The 16,845-nt window shown below is 47.1% G+C and overlaps 1 protein-coding gene across 1 annotated transcript in view; it reads right to left on the reverse strand.

The window, feature by feature from the left end:
• Nucleotides 1-16,845, reverse strand: part of PLPP4 (phospholipid phosphatase 4) — a 129,322-nt gene that overhangs the window by 79,443 nt on the left and 33,034 nt on the right. The window contains exon 2 of the mRNA XM_057735976.1: nucleotides 2,300-2,408. Coding sequence (XP_057591959.1) covers nucleotides 2,300-2,408 — 109 coding nt within the window. The remainder of the gene's footprint in view (nucleotides 1-2,299; nucleotides 2,409-16,845) is intronic.

Raw genomic sequence — 16,845 nt, forward strand, 5'->3', positions numbered from 1 at the left:
TTATCATTTACTCCTCATTTAATGTCCTAACATTGTGACATTATTTTTGTGACATTTGACCAAGTAGCTCCTTTAAAACACACACACACACACACACACACACACACACACACACACATACACACACACACACAAATAAGCACAAATTCAGAGACACTGATTTCCCAGATAAAGAAACATCTGGGTTATAGCAGCTACCTTTAAAAAAACACTTTGGTTAGAAAGTTAGCAAGTTTGCTTTTAGATTAAAGCATTCCAACCAAAAGTAGAGAAGACCCCAGGATCGTGTTTATGTGTTAAATAATGAAATTTGAGCTTTCTAAGGAAACCAAGCTATTTTTTAAAAACACTGAAAATATGTTCTATTACAAATTCTTCTATAAACACCAGAAGGTTTGGAAGGATCAAAAGCAGACAAATGATATCTTGTATTAAACTCTTAATAAAACCCAGAAGAACAAATCTAATTTATGTGGTGACAAAGCATTTTTCATCTTGTGTTACACGTATTCTAAATGTATCTACTGCTTTCCTTGTGTTATTATGGAATCGCACTAAATCCTGTCACCAAATGAATGAAATTCATCAACTGCTATTAACAAAAGGTTGAACTTATTTCATTAGGAGATTAGAGGGTATGAATCAATGTTTGTGGCTGAATACCCTTCTATTCTCTGAGAATCACAGCACTGAATAACTCCTTTACTGCCTCCTTCCCTCCACTGCCAACATGCAAATGTGCTCCATCCTTTTTGCGTCTGCAGCCAGAATATTTGTGGCATTTGTATCTAGACTTCAAAACAATCCATTGTTCATAAATCTAGGACACAGTCACAAATTTCTCACAATATCCCAAATGAACATTCATCTCCAAATTGGGTTCTACAGCACACGAAATATAAAGTCTGTGAAAATGCGAATAAGTGACCAACAGAAGCTCCAGCTATTAAAAGCATGGAGTAAACTGGTTAGACACACACTAGTTACTTTATTTCTAGGATTTATGGAAAACTTCAGTTAGAGCAGAAATGGGGAAAAAAATCTGATTTTAATTCTCAAGTGTAAGGTAATACCCTACTCACAAGCACCCTACATTTTTCAATTTCCACGATATTTACAAAAATCCGGTTTATTTTCCAGCAGAGAAGCAATGATGAAAAAGCAATTAAAATAATACTGTAAAGCTCACGTAGTGTTCTGGGCACTTCGGGATGTTTGCACAGAAACAAAGATCTTTGCAATCATCACCGATGAACAAGATTTCCTCTACAAAATCACAGGGATTTCTTTCAAAATGCAAAAATATTCCTTGTGTGCTCTATAAAAGCTCTGGAACCGTCGCTTAAGTTCTCAGAGGCAGGACACACAACGGCTGGTCAATAGGAATAAGCTTCGAGCTACAAGATTGCCCATCCAAAAGCTACATTACTCTTCTGTAACGAGAAGGAGCTTCAATATTTCCTCTGCTACAGAAAGGCCTGAGGGTGATTCTCCAGGAGCCAGCGAGCATCAGCAAGGAGTGGACACTCAGCTTCTGACGGCAGGACAGCCTCCTGGCTGAGAGCGGGCCCCAGAGCTGGCTGCTTGCATGTGAATCCTGGCTCTGCCGCTCTCTAGCTGTGTGGCTTTGGGCAAGTTCCCTCATTTCTCTGGGATGCAGGTCTGCACCTGCAAATTCGGGCAATAATATCATCTTCTTCACTGGGATACTGGGTGGGACTACGTGAGATAATTCTTTCTCAAGCTCTCAGCCAAGGGCCTGGCACACAACAAGGGAAGTGTAAAAGGCTGCAATCAACACGGGGCAGAGTGAAGAGGTAAAAATAGTCCCAATATATCCACCAGCTATTTGGGTGCTTGCCCATTTATCCCAGGACCAGAGATGCTATCCAGGGGTGAGTCACACACAGTGGTCTCATCACTGGTCCACTGGCCAGCAAAACCCAGAAAAGTGGTTACCTGACTGCGGCTAACTTGAGGTCTATTTTAAAAGAAGATGGAGCAGGAAACTCTGTTCACTAGTTTCTAGTCTTATTTTAATCTAACTGTTTGGAAACGACTTGGGTTCAGCTCAGGGAAGCAGGGCCCCTCTTTTCCAAAGTGTCGAGCAATTGCTTCTCACGTGACCAAGCAGCGACCATCCTGACCTGGAATTGAATTTTAATTTGATGGGCCGCTCGCGTCTTTTTTTTTCAGGCTGCACGCCATCATCAGCAGGGGTTGGAAAAGCAGAAACGAAAACCCATTTGGTACATACTTGGGAGACGGTTCAAATCAGCCATGAAATCACGGTACTTACAAACATGAGGCGGGTAGGTATGTTGTCTGACTGCACCAAAGGGTTTTTATAGAGCCAGATCTCTTCCGGCTGGATGACTCTCTGGAATGGATCCAAAAACTCTGTAAAACTGAAACAAAACAAAGAGGCGTGAGGGCTGAGCTCTGGAGAAGGCGGCTCCTGTCTGCACTCAGGTAGATGATCCAGCCTCTAGAGGAGCGGGGGAGGGGGGGAGGGGGGAGCGTTAGGACAGGCTGCCCAGCGGATGGTTCTTGGCCAGTTCCCACTGGGGAAAGATGGAAGGAAGTACCAAGACTGCAGAATCTTCTGTTGCCACCTGCAAGCTAGGTCCAACTGTGGGCATAAGAGAATGGTGGTGAGGCTGACACACAAAAACTCTAGAAACCTGGGGATCCAAAGTGAACTGGAAGTTGAAGTCCAGAATGGTGGCTCGGACTGGAGCAAGGCAAGGCCAGCAGCACAGCCTCTGGGAACGAAACGGACTTGAGCTGGAGCAAACGTGAGGGAGCAGCGGGCAGGACGAGTGAAAGAACTGCTGGTGTTCTTCCACCCATGTTACCCCAGACGGCGTCCCGCCACCGTCACCAGAATCAGGGGGCAGAGTGAGAAACAGAAGCTTCGAGAGAAGACAGAAGGTTGGAACAGGAGAGACGCACACAGGAGAGGAAAGAAGGAAGTGAAAGGGGGTGCAGTGCATTCTGGGGCTGCTGCCGAGAAACCAGACAGCTCTAAGCATCCACCTCCTCATCTCATCACCTCCTGACCCCTCGCACATCCTGGGAACCCACAACACCCAGGCATGTGAGAAGAATCACCACCAAGAGAAAACCTAGGGGGACGTACAGACAGAGACTGCAGGTTTGCTTTGTCAACTCTCGGCCATCGGGCCACCTCCCAGTTCTCCAGCCCAGTCCCCCACCTGGCGAATTCAGTTCCGAATGCCTTGAGATGTCGCCAGAGAGAGCACAGGGGCCAGGTGACTGGGAGCTTGAGTGCCAGACTAATAAGGAATTTGGCTTTGGGACCAATGAGGAATTCGGGAGAGAAGCGTGGAAGAACATTTCCAATTCAAGATAGTGGTGAAGGTGGGGAATTGGAGCAGAACAGAGAGGGGAAGGCAGAGACAGGTAGGGGGTGATGGCAGCTGTCCCAGCAAGAGATGCCTGCAGAGTGAAGAAAAGGGCAGGGCAAGATGGAAGAACGTGCACATGGGAGGTGGGGGTGGTCAAAGGGGATTCCAAGGGCTTGGGCTTCCAAGAAAAGGGGTACCATTACCAAGATGAGAAGGAGGAGAATTCAGGATGGGGAGGAGTTGGAGATCAGCTGTCGTCTCATCTAGGAAACCACACCCAGGTGACCAACAGTCTGGGTTTGCCCAGGACTCTCCTGGTTTCAGTACCGAAAGTCCTGCGTCCCAGGGAAAGCCTCGGTCTTAGGAGATACCTAGATGGTGGGTCATCCTAAAGCCATTCCAGCCCCAGGACAGAATCAGGGGTCTCACAGCCTTGGTTTCTACCCTAGACTTGGGCCTCGGGGTGATCATGATTTGTTTGTATGTCCAGCTACACTGGGAAGTTGTAGAGGTTGAAGGTCACTCCAGGGCTGTGTCCTCAGAGCCCAGCAGGATGGGACTCTCAGTGACTGCAGAATCTGATGTCTGTTCAGGACTTTGAACAGCTGCCACAGAAAATACCCTCAGTCTGATCAGCCTCATATTGAATTCTATCATGTATTAAAAGAGACCTAAAACTCAACCTGTCTACTGTGTCTCTCTATACATATCCCTACCTCTTTCTCTCTTTCTCTTTCTCTTCCTCTCCTCCCCTTCCTTTCCCCGCAATGGTTTTAAGTCCCAAAACTCTATCCCTCTGTACTTTCAAGAATATAATCCTTATGTAATCTCAAGAATGGTGCCGGCCCCTGACTGTTTCACTCAGCACTGTGCCCGGAACATTTCTGCTGCAGGATCTTATTGCAAGTGCCGCAAGATCCCTTCATCGATGTGCCAGGTAACTTCCGCTAACGGCCCCCCAAGCCTCCTCCAAAGTGAGACTCAGGGGAGCATGCTGTCTGGGCGCTGGGAAACCTGCTCTCTGTCCCAGCTCTGCCCTGAAGCTGCCCTGGGCCTCAGAACAAGTCCCTTCTCCTCCCTGGGCCTCAGTGTCCTCACCTGCATCATGGGAGGTTGGCCTAACTCAGAGGTGACCAATGGAGTTGGGTCAGAACCGTTGGAGACACCCTACCCCAGATCTACAGTCTTGGTACGGACTGGGCCTGGTATGTGGATTTTAAAACACTCCCCAGGTGACCCTGAAGGGCCCAGCAGTGAACCAGAAGATTCCCTAAGGGTCCTAAGCCCTGTCCCCAAGGAGAGGAGACCTAGAGATTTAGCTCTCCATGTTAACAATTCTTGCGTCTGCTGCAGGGCAGAAGCTGGAGTCAGGCCCAACTGTGTTCAAATCCCAGCTCTGCACTATTTACAGTAGCCAGGACATGGAAGCAACCTAAATGCCCATCAACTGATGAATGGATAAAGAAGGTGTGGCATATGTATACAATGCAATATTACTCAGCAACAAAAAGGAATGAAACTGAATTATTTGCAGTGAGGTGGATGGACCTAGAGTCTGTCATATGGAGTGAAGTAAGCCAGAAAGAAAAAAACAAATACCGTATGCTAACTCATATATGTAATCTAAAAAAATGGTACTGATGAACCCAGTGGCAGGGCAAGAATAAAAATGCAGATGTAGAGAACAGACTTGAGGATATGCAGGGCGGGGCAAAGGGGAAGCTGGGACAAAGTGAGAGAGTAGCATTGACATATATACACTACCAAATGTAAAATAGATAGTGGGAAGCTGCTGCATAACACAGGGAGATCAACTGGATGATTCGTGATGACTTAGAGCAGTGGGATAGGGAGAGTGGGAAGGAGTCACAGGAGGGAGGGGATACAGGGATATATGTACAAATACAGCTGATTCACTTTGTTGTACACAAAAACTGGCACAACAGTATAAAGCAATTATAGTCCAATAAAGAGCTTAAAAAAAATCCCAGCTCCAACTGTGTGGCCTTAGTGAGTTTCTTAATGGCTCTGAGCCTCAGTCATCCCACCTGTAAAATGGGCACACCTTACAGAGTGGGAATAAAAATTAAATGAAAGAATATAAAGTACCTAAAAAAGCATGAACAGAAACCAGAATTTTATCACCCTTATCATTTTACCCTAGCTTCCACCTGCAAGTTTTTACGAGACAGTTTTCAAGCATTTTTTTTGCGGGGGGGGTGGGTCATTTTGTGACAACCTACTCACTGTACTGGGTGTTTTTAAAATTTTTTAAATACAACTAAGTACAAAGAATTTTGTTTGAAAGTTGTTTTTGAGAATATACTTGTGGAAACCAAAACTCCCAGAATATGCCAGCTACTCTGACTACATAACAAATCAACCCAAAATTTAATGTCTTAAACCCATCATTTTGTTTTGCTCATGATTTTGTGGATCCGGAAACTGAGAAGGGTCCAGCTAGGCAGAGCTAGGATCTCTCATGTGGTCACAGCAGTTAGACATTAGCCGGGGCTCCGTCACCTGAAGACTTGACCAGGCTGGACATCGGGATGGCCTCTTGCGTGGCCGCCGTGGGTGCAGGCTGTCAGCCAGGAGCTCAGCTGGGGCTGCCGCCTGGAACACCTCATATACTTCCCCAGCACCGCAGTCTCAGCATAGTCAGAATTCTTTATGCTGCTGGCTTCATCCAGAATGGGGGTCCCAGGAGAACCGGGCAGAAGCTGAATGGCTTTCCTGACCCAGCCTCCGAAGTCTTGCAGCATCATTGGGTTACATAAAGTCAGCCCAGAATCAAGAGAAGGGAACTGACTTCACCTCTTGGCAGGGGTGTAGCAAAGTCCGAATTATAGAAAAGCAGGTAAGATGAGAGATACGGCTGCCCCCACCTTCCAAATACAATCTGCCACCCACAGGCTGTCATCACTGCAATGGTCCTGCAGCCCCGACTCTCACAGACCCCAGAACCCTGAATCCCATCTCCTCCACACAAAGCTGGCTGCAGGGCCAGGGAGCTGGCGCACCGCTGAGCACTGTCCTTCCTCACCTCCTCTGTCTCCCAGGAGACACTACGGCTGTTTTTTAAAGCTTCGTGCACCCAGCCTTTTGCACGATTCCTCAACCTACCCTGAGAGGCTGCAGCCAGAACACATCTGTCAAGCAAATTATATCCTCTGGGTACAGCAGCACCAAGAAAGATAGATGTCCCTCCTCCAGCCACGCACCAGCCACCATCTGCCTCTGAGAATCCAGACAGTGAGGCAGTTACACAGAGGTCGTGGGTCTCGAAATGCAAATGGGAGCAGAGGTGGACATGTGGTGGAATGGAAAGCTCTGGAAGGGGTGTTCCCAAGAGAGGGCATGCCAAGCCTACAGACATCCTTCCACGAGCTCTTTGTAAAATGGTTTGGAAACCAGGAAATCGAAACCCTGCTTGCATGTGAGGAGTTCAGACATGGGCTCGCGTTGCCTGCTCAGCAGGGCTCACTATGCACTGAGGACCACACCCCCTCTGCCCCCCAGCAGTGTGTACAATCAGGGCTTCCCAAATGTGAATGTGCCCGGGAACCACTTGGGGGTCTTGTGACTGCAGATACAGCGGGTCCAGGGATAGGACTGAGGGCTGCATCTCCAGCAAGCTTCCCGGTGATGCTGCTGCTGTTCACCTGGGGACCAAACCCGGAGTCGCAAGAGGCCAGGGCATCAGCATCACCTAGAAGGGAGATTGTTAAAAATGCAGAATCTTGTGCCCCAGCCCAGATCTACTGACTCAGAATCTTCATTTTTAACAAGATTGGTGTGAGCGCTACAGTTGGAGACACAGAGCTCTCAGGGAAAGCCAGTGCTTCCCAACTTGGGCCATTTAAGAACAAGTTGGCCGGTTTTGCCTGATCCACCACCACCTGTCCCGTGAATTTTCTTCAGATTTTGTAAACTAAAATGAGTTTACTCTGGAATAAACTCCATGTCACTGCCGAATTATGAAATCAGCATTCCCTCTATAAACAGCTGGTAAACATCATAAAAAATACAATGAAAACAAAAGGATACTATTAAATTCTACCTTGATGCTTTTGCCTCTGGGCCGAGGCCTGCCTTCTCTGTGAGGGTCAACAAGACCTTCCTGTGCAAGACAGGAGGATGGAAAGAGAGGAGGCAGGGTGCACGTGCCCTCTCCATGTTGTGGAATCACATGGGTCACGTCCATGGATAATCTAAATTTGCCTTGCAAAGCCCCTACAATCCTCTCCAGCACCACTTGTGTCACAGGAAAGGCAGAAAAAAAGATGAAAAACAAAAATGACAACTAAAAAGCACAGCAAATGTGGGGCCATTCGGTATAGAAGAAAATAGCCCCCCTGATCTTAGGAACTCCTGAGAGCATAAGCATACCCCAGGCCAACGTCCTTGAGTTTTCAAGAAAAAGCTGAAGAAAGTGTAGCAACTCTTTGACCACTGGGAGGTGTGTAAAACCACTTCATTTACTTTTATTTCCAATAAATACAACGCAGAGAAAAACACCTCAATGCCCAGAAAGGGTCTGACAGATCCACCGACACAGAGTTCCTCCTACACCGAAGGCTGTGAATCAAAACTGTCTTCACTGTGAATGGCATTTCTGCATCACCGCAAAAACTTAGGGAGAAAGTGAGCTTTGGTGTGATGATCAGTACTCCACTTACGTGGCTAACTGCCCCAGTTATCCATTTTCTCTCCTGATAGGCTTAAGAGCAGAGGAGACTCCTAAGACTTCATCAGGCTTGATGACCAAAAGTAAACAGAAAGGAAGAGCTCTATGGGAGAAGGACGCGAGGAAATCTAACAGGTCGTAAAGTATCATTTATTAACCACTTCAAAGAAAAGATGCTAGTTACTGAGACCACACAGGTGTGAAAGCATCGTTTTCTCCATTGTTACTGATAAACTCTGATTCAGCAGCCAGGACCAATCCAGCCTCAAAACAACTGACTTCATCCCCCATCAAAGGCATTCACTAAATCTTAACTATTGTCAACAACACCACTGCACTTAACTGTGACTCAAAACTAAAACGAAATTGTCTAAACTGTATAGGTCAACATGTGCTGATGGGAAAAGCATGGAGTTACTACTAAAGGAAACAGGTAATTTTCTTTCATGAAAATGGTAACCGTCCAAAGTCAGGTAACTTGCTGTGGGATTTTGAATGAAGACATGCTCCTTCAATTTCTTCGCTGTTGAATTGGACAATTATCTTAATCTAAGTTTATCTTAATCCCCCCCCCTCCCCGGGCAAAGTTGGGAGAGTGTTACTTGTTTTCTCCTTCATTCTCTGATGATACAGTTAGAATCTGGAAAACACACTGAAAATTCAAAGATGTTCTTCTAACTTGATACTCAGCAATTCTCTCTTTAATTCGTGGGTAGTTCACGCATAGTTGAGATGCTTCAATCCTCCCTAGACCAGATTCTTATCAACATGTCTCACACACACAAACAGACACACATGTATGCATATACACACACACCAAGCCAGAACTTAAGTGAGCAGAAGGAAAGCAAAAGTAAGCAATGTTCAAAGACACAGGGAGAACCCACCCAAATTAGCTGAAATAGAAAAGAGGCAGAAGGAGATCTGATTTTGACACAGAGCAAAAAGCAGGCAGAAAGCTAAAGGAGAAGTAAAGCCAAAGGCGCACAGTTAAAAACATCCTAGTGTTTTCCTTTTTCTCTCCGGTAGGCGGCCAGTTACTCCTCGCCAAATCACACACACACACGGCCTGTCGCCCTTCTGTGGTCCCCTGAACCCTCACCCAGGAGGACTGGATGCAACTCCAGTGTCACGCACTGCACCACTGGGGGCTCTCCAGGCCCAGCCTGGCATCAGATAAAAACATCACTTCACGCCTGGAGGATCCCCAGACCAGGGCCAGCTAGGGTAGCATTTAGAGTGTGACAGATACCACGATCACACATGCTCGCGCGCGCACACACACACACACACACACACACACTCTCTCTCTCTCTCTCTCCTGGTGGCTAGTCCTGTTCTCATAGCTCACCCTGCCCTGAGGCAGCCTAGGATACATGTCTGCTTATACAGGAAGGGGTGCAGTAGGGGACACAAAGTGGACCTCCATCTTTGCCTATTGTTATTCATTCAACAAACATTTACTGAGTGCTTGTGACGTACCAGGTACTGTCCTCTGAACCCTGGTATATAAAACACATATGGTCCCACTCCTGTGGAGATTATAGTCAAGGGATGCTAAGCATCACCTGATTGGGGAATGAGATGTCAAGGCCTTTAGTTACAGGTATCAGAACTCTGACTACACAGAAGCTCGCCACCCCCTCTACTTCGGGGGGCCTTACTAGTTAGACCCATGAGATGGTCTCCAACCTGGGACTGCATGTGAGGACCCTGGCCCCCTAGGGATGTTCCAGGGTGTGAATCTATTACTGTGCACTTGTTGAATGTGGCAAGAGATTCAGCCCAAATCTGGGAACCCAGAGGAATGGCCACTCTTGACATCAGTAGCAGAAACAGCAAGTCCCTGAACAAGGGACCATGATGCCACTGTCTCCTGTGCCTCTTCTGACTCAAAGTCAAGTTCTCAAAGCCCCAGGGTCTTCCCATCATCTTCTAAAGGATTCCATAGATTTATCAATGACCTTTAACTCATGTACTGTGATAATACCCTTTTTTCAAGATAGGTTAACATGTCTGCCACATACTAGGTTCAGATTTCTACATCCTTTCCCCCAACCATAAATAACACAAGATTATATGGAAACACGAACTTAATCAGACCGTTAAACTTGGTTCAAATCCCTGATTTGGCATTTGCCAGCTGTGTAACTTGAAAAAAATCACTTAGGCTCTCTGAGATGTCAGCTCTTCCTCCTTGTCTCCCAGGATGGCCATACCTCCCAGGGCAGTAATAACACTGCTGTTGTTTGCAGTAATGAATGTTAGGACCTGGCACAGTGCCTGGGGCACCAAAAGGTTCAGTCGAAGCTGATCTGATTGGCTGCTGTTTTGCAAATGTCAACAAGGATGATGCTGATGTCATGACGATGAGGTCTAAGAAGCCTCCCCCTCCCCCTTCTGCCCCACCCTGGACAGTGAGGTTGCATGTTGGCGACAGGAGATCAGACAGAATAGTTGAATATCAACAACTACCACATCCTTTAGCCACTCCGTGAGCAAACAATGGCCCAGAAAGTCACTTTGGAACCTTGTGAGATCCAAACGAGGGAAAAACAAGACGTGATAAAAGCTTTCCAGGCGAGAGCAAAAAGCAGAGCATGTTTCTTAATTGCACTATCGACTTTTCCTCTCTAGTGGGCCTCTCCCATGCAAGAGGGAAAACACTTACAAATGGTCGGCAGAACAGGCAGGCAGCTCCACTGGCAGGGAGGAGGGATGTGGGATTTTCCATTAGTCCTGGGGACAGGCCATTGAAAGGACATATTGATAGATGATCTCTGTGAGCCAGTAAGCCAGCGACCAACCACCAGACAGGCCTTCCCCTGGGTCGGGGGGCTTGGCCACCCCCAAAGACAAGAGTAACAATTACAATAGTAATAACTACTTATCACATTTGGAGTCATCTTATGCCAAGCGCTTTCCAACATTACTTTGTTTAATCTTCATAAGAACCCCATGAGGTAGAAATTACTGTTACAGTGTTCCCATTTTAGAGATGAGGGCACTGAGGCTACAAGACATAGGGTGTCTCGCCTAAGTCTGCACAGCTTTATGGGCCATAGAATGTCCACTATTCCATGTCCTCCTCGATACACAGTCTGGAATTCTAAGAAGCTCAAGGAACATGCACACGCGCACGCGCACACACACACACACACACCTCTCACCAATGTAATGGCATCTGCAATTACTTTAATACGAGATAAAATTTTCCACAATTAGAAATACAGCCTCACTCTTGGGAAATGCAACATGTCAATCTCAATTCTCACGCAGTGTGAACTGAGATCAGGTTCTTGGAGAGAGCAGTTTGCTGTTTGTTCTAAGGAGAAAAGGAAAGAATAACACACCAGGAAGGAGGTGGAAAGAGAAATGAAGACCCCTAAGAAGACACTCCGACCACCTCCCTCCTCCCTGTCATTCGGAGAAGCAGTTTCCTCCCCAACCCTCACCCTACACCGGCTGACGTAATCAAACCAACCTGCCCCTCACCTGGATGGAGGAGAACTGCATCCAGGAGACCAGCCGTGGACTGGACAAGGAATAGCTTCCAGAGTCACCACCACTCCCTTGGGATGGTCCCTCCTGCTCTGCAATGAGCCTCACAATAAATAAAAAGACTGGGGCAGCAAGTGTAACTGCCCACACGAGACAGGGCCCGCATTCACATCCTCCTCCCCTCACTCTAGATCTCACGTCCTCTTCAACTGCACGGGCACAAGCTCCAAAGGGAGCCTGGGTGAGCTTTCCAATCACCCCTTTCAGCTGCGTGACCTTGGTCAAGGCGCTTCCCCTCCTGGGCCTCAGTTTCCTCATCTATGAAGTGGTGCTGATAACGGCACCTACCTCTGAGGGTTAGTCTGACTGGCTGACTGGTAAGTGAGTGACTAAGATGAAGTGCTGGGGGCTGGGGCGGGGGTGGGGGGGTGCCTGCATGGAGAGGGTATACTGTAGGTGTGTTGTTGCATTACAGCGAAAAGCCGAAAATTAAGACCTGATGTGATGTCCTCCCTTGACATCTGAAACCACAAAGAACTCACATGCCCTAACCACAAGTTCGCCTCCCACTCTGCTCCCTCAGCCAAACAGCCCTCCTTATCAAGGGGACCAGGGACAGTACCTGCTTACCCCGAGCAACAGGTTTCAGTCCCCTGCCAGCCCATGGACTTATTCTGGCAAGCCAATCACATCCTCCTGCGGGAACCGGGGGGAGGCAACCTGCCCCCTTGATACTATGACGCCTGTCTCCCATTGCCCCTGGTTGTTTCCTGTGCTCCTGTGTGGCCCTGTGTGACATACAGCGTCCTCCTTCCCTGGGCTGTGGGTGGTGAGCTTGTTACTAATAAACTGCTTTTAGCCTCATCCGTCCATGAACGGTCGGGATGCCTATAACTCCAGGGCAGGAATCCCTCCCTCGCCAAAGGGGCAAATAGGAGGTGATTAAAACATGTACTCCTCGGCTATATCCTCCTAAATATGATGGGGTAGGATGGGGTGAGTGGTGGGACAGTGGAAACTGGAGAGATCCTCCATTATTCAGCACCCAGGAAGGAAGAGAGAGGACCAGGAACAGGCTGCATGGACAAAGCAAAGCTACCAACTCAAAGATTCTCTGCTCATACCAACTCTTCTTCAGCTTTTAGAAAAATGGCACTAACTTGTACGCCCTGCCCGTGGTCACCAATGCTTGGACCACAGACCCCTGCAGACCCCTGACACAGGCTGCATGGAGTACACGGCATCCCCATGAAGCATTCTTCCAAACATGTATACCCTGAACCTAATCAGGACTTTGGGCTCAACTGCCAGCTTGTCAGAAATACAGGGGCAAAGGAACAGATAATCCCAGAAATAAGTTGTAACGTTCCAGATTACAAGAACATGAAGAGATAAGGCAACCAAATGTAACCACTGGTCTGGGAAGATCTCACATGGCGCGGAGCAACTGAGCCCATGCGCCACAACTACTGAGCTCACATGCTGCAACTACTCAAGCCTGAGAGCCTAGAGCCCGTGCTCTGCAACAAGAGAAGCCACTGCAATGGGAAGCCCACACACTGCAACGAAGAGTAACCCCCGCTCACTGCAACTAGAGAAAGCCCGAACACAGCAATGAAGACACAACGCAGCCAAACAAAAAAAAAAAAAAAAGAAAGAAAGAAAGAAAAAAGAAAAGATAGGAAAAGGAAGAAAAAAATAAACTTTGAGGATGACTTGGGAAATTTTGGAACTGGAGAGTGAGCTGCATGTTAGGTGACAGTAAGGAAATATTACAATTTCCAGCAATGGGGCCACAACACAGACATGTAGAAGAATACTTTATCTTTGGAGAAGCAGCTGAGACATTTAGGGTGTTTAGCTGCTGACATGATCGTCAGCACCTTACTTTCAAATAGTTCAGAAAAGTATATATATAAACATAAACACAGAGGTAAAGCAAATAGGATAAAACGTTGCTCAGTCTAGGTGGAGTATATGGGGAATTGTTTTGCTCTTTCAATTTTTCTGTATATTTGAAATATTCCAGGATAAAACACTGGCATAGTGAGGTCCCAGAGCAGGACCCTGAGTGGGGGGAATAGCATAGAAGGTAGCGTTGCCGTGAAAGTACAACAGTAGCATCCAGAGCTGTGGAGTGGAAAGCCTACATTCTACCCTCGCCACTTACTAGCTGTGACCTTAGGCAAGTGACATCTCCTCTCTGAGCCCTCGTTGCCTCCTCTGGGAAAGGAGATGACCACACCACCTGCCCGGAGGGCCGTGATGAAGAATGCACGTGAGGACTTGGCATGGACTCGGCATAAGACCGGGCTGCTCTCTGCTCAGCTGTCACCTCCCCCAGGAGTCATCTCCAACTACAGTGGCATATTCAAAACCACTTCTGCTTCACAGAAAAAGCAGAACACATTTGGACATGCCTGCGATGGAGCACGGGCATAATGGAAGCTTATTTTGCAGAAGCACTGTGTTCAGAAACCATATGCCTCACCCCAGAAGTCCAAACATTTAGAGCAATTATTTCCAAACATTTCTACAGAGGGTGCCTTCCCTTTGGAAGGAAGCAACAGAAGACTAAAAATGTTTTAACTGCCTGCACTCAAACAGAAAATCCTGGTCTACATAAAACTCAAGCTGAAAAAGCTAACGCATTGGATCCGGTGGGGGCTTCATGACCTGCGGCAAACTGCTGAATCCCTTCCGCATCTGTAAAATGGGCAGAACACCCTGCTGGGTAGTGAGAATTTGGGATCATCATCAAGGCCCACAAGAAGCACTCAACAATTGGCACTGACAGCAATCACTGAAAAATTTCAAATTAAAAAAAGTCATTCCTAAAATACTTACACACCAAGTAACCATGTGTGGACCTTATTTGGATCCTAATTCGAAGAAATTAGTGTTAATTTTATTGGGTGTTACACACGGTATTGTGGTTTGGGAGGGGCAGGCCACTGAAGGGTCTGCTTATTTTATTTCACTTTTTAGTTCTCACTGGTTAAAGTTACTTCTTGAAGCATTTAGATGTGAAATGATGCCATATTTGGAATTTGCTTTAAAATACTCCACAAAAAGACCAAAAGAGAGGGACAGTGGAGAGAAACAAATAAAGCAAAAGTGCTGATAACTAGTGGACAGTGTTGTAAAATTCCACAACAAAAAGCTCTTTTAATTTTTTCTAATGATTTCACTCACTGGCTATAAAGACACTTAAAAAATTGTGTCTTACCAGCCAAAGCAACTGATACTCTTGGAAAGTATGATTAGCTCTGAATGGATTTCAGTAAAGCATGATGATGGGAAGAGTAATGAAAAATATCAGAAAGGAGAAAGGAGAGAAATGGAGTAGGCTTCAAAAATCCACACACCTGGACACACCTGGAAACCCTCAGGTTAAAGGGCCCCCCCCGAGCCCGCCGTAGTGAGGAGCCCTCTCCCTGGCTCAGAGGCTGCCTTGGAAAGCAGGTGCCAAGTAAGTAGGGTAATGAGGGGTCTGTGGGAGTGAGCCCTGCGGTGGCCGGTGATAGGGGTAGAGCCAGGCCGCTGAGCTTGGGACCCAGGGAAACTTGGCTGCCAGGACTTCTTGGAGCCCAGACCCGCACCCCGGCACAAGCTCCTCCTCTCCCAACAGGGCCAGCAACACAGAGCCCGCCAGGACTGAATACTCTCTGGGCCAGACACCCTTCCCAATGGAAAATGATGTTTGGTGCAGAGACCGCTGTGCTATAGCTGAGCCACAGGCAGACAAAAGGCACTGCAAAGAAAAACCTAGTAAAAGATGCAAGAGGAAGAAAAGCGTATATTTCTTTGCTAAGAGACCTCAGTCTCCAATTAACCTTCAGCTCTACAATGCCCAGTGAATTGTTCGTTCCTGGATTAATCAGGAGTCTTTAGGAATTTAGCCAGAGCTTAAAGCACTCTGAAACATTCTACATACACATCCCCGGACCAGGTCACAGCAAGATCCCAGGATACACCACTGAACAGAGAACTGGGGCATAAGAAATGCCCAACACTCAGCGCAAAACACAGAGAAGACAGAACTTAATTTGAAGAGGCTTCTGATCTGTAATTTTAATTAAAATACACCAGCCAGAGAGCACTTGTTCCTAAACAGGAAACTGTGATGTATCTTTGAGATGTTCCCCCCTTATAACCTCATCTGATTTCCCCTGGTGTCAGTGAGCAGCGGCTCAGGGCAGCATCAGGCCTTTCTCACCCGAGTCCTTTGCAGAAATCAACCAAGTCTTGACCTGAACTAAGCGCCTGACCTTCTCTCCACGACCTACTTTCCAAGGTGGAGGGACAAGGCCATGTTCCCTAAAATGGTCTTCAATGGGGCTGGCAGGCAAGAGGAGGCTGATGTGTGAGATAGGACAGCCACAAATCAAAAGGCCGAGGTCTAGGGGCAGCTGTGACCAGGTGAGAGGCTGAGGGCAGAACCCAGGTCAGGGTTGAGAAGAGGAATGGCCAGGTCAAGGGCTTTTAAGCAGATAAACCCTCATTTTTGTCCCCAAAGTTTGTTGCTGACAGTGAACATCACTAAGTGTTTTCGTGGCCACCTGCCCTGCAAACCCTGAGCTCCTCAGTTCAAAGTCACATTAAGACATGGGCCTGTGGACATGGGCCTCACCTTGGACAACTGGAGCCACCAACATGCTGGCGTCTGCAGCCCCAACAATGGCCAGCTTCTGAGTCAAGGACCAAGTCATGGCTGCCTGCTGGTATAACTGGGCTCTATGGTTGGGCTGAGGCTGCTCACTCGAAATCTTCCTAAGAAGGGGATGAAGGTAACCAGGTCCTCATCACAGCTGCAAAGATACAGCAGCACGAGGCAGAATGTGAGGGTCACAGTGGAACATCAGCTCCAAGAGGCACCCGGGATTCTTATCTACATTTAATCAGAGCTGTATTCACAGGGCTTAGAACAGCACCTGGTATGTAGTAGGTGCTCTATAAATATTTGTTGAGCAAAGGAAACCATCAACAAAACAAAAAGACAACCTACTGAATGGGACAAAATATTTGTAAACAATGTGAACATTAAGGGGTTAATATCCAAAATATAGAAATATCTCACATAACTCAATATCAAAAAAAAAAAACAATTAAAAAATGGGCAGAATACCTGAATATTTCCCCCCAAAAGATGTACCAACAGAAGATGGCCAACAGATGCACGGAAAGATGCTCAAAACTGCTAATCATCAGAGAAATGCAAATCAAAACACCATGAGATATAACCTCACACCTGTGAGAATGGCTACTACCAAACAGCCTACA

Source organism: Hippopotamus amphibius, chromosome 5, assembly GCF_030028045.1.
Source record: "Hippopotamus amphibius kiboko isolate mHipAmp2 chromosome 5, mHipAmp2.hap2, whole genome shotgun sequence".
Lineage (NCBI taxonomy): Eukaryota > Metazoa > Chordata > Mammalia > Artiodactyla > Hippopotamidae > Hippopotamus > Hippopotamus amphibius.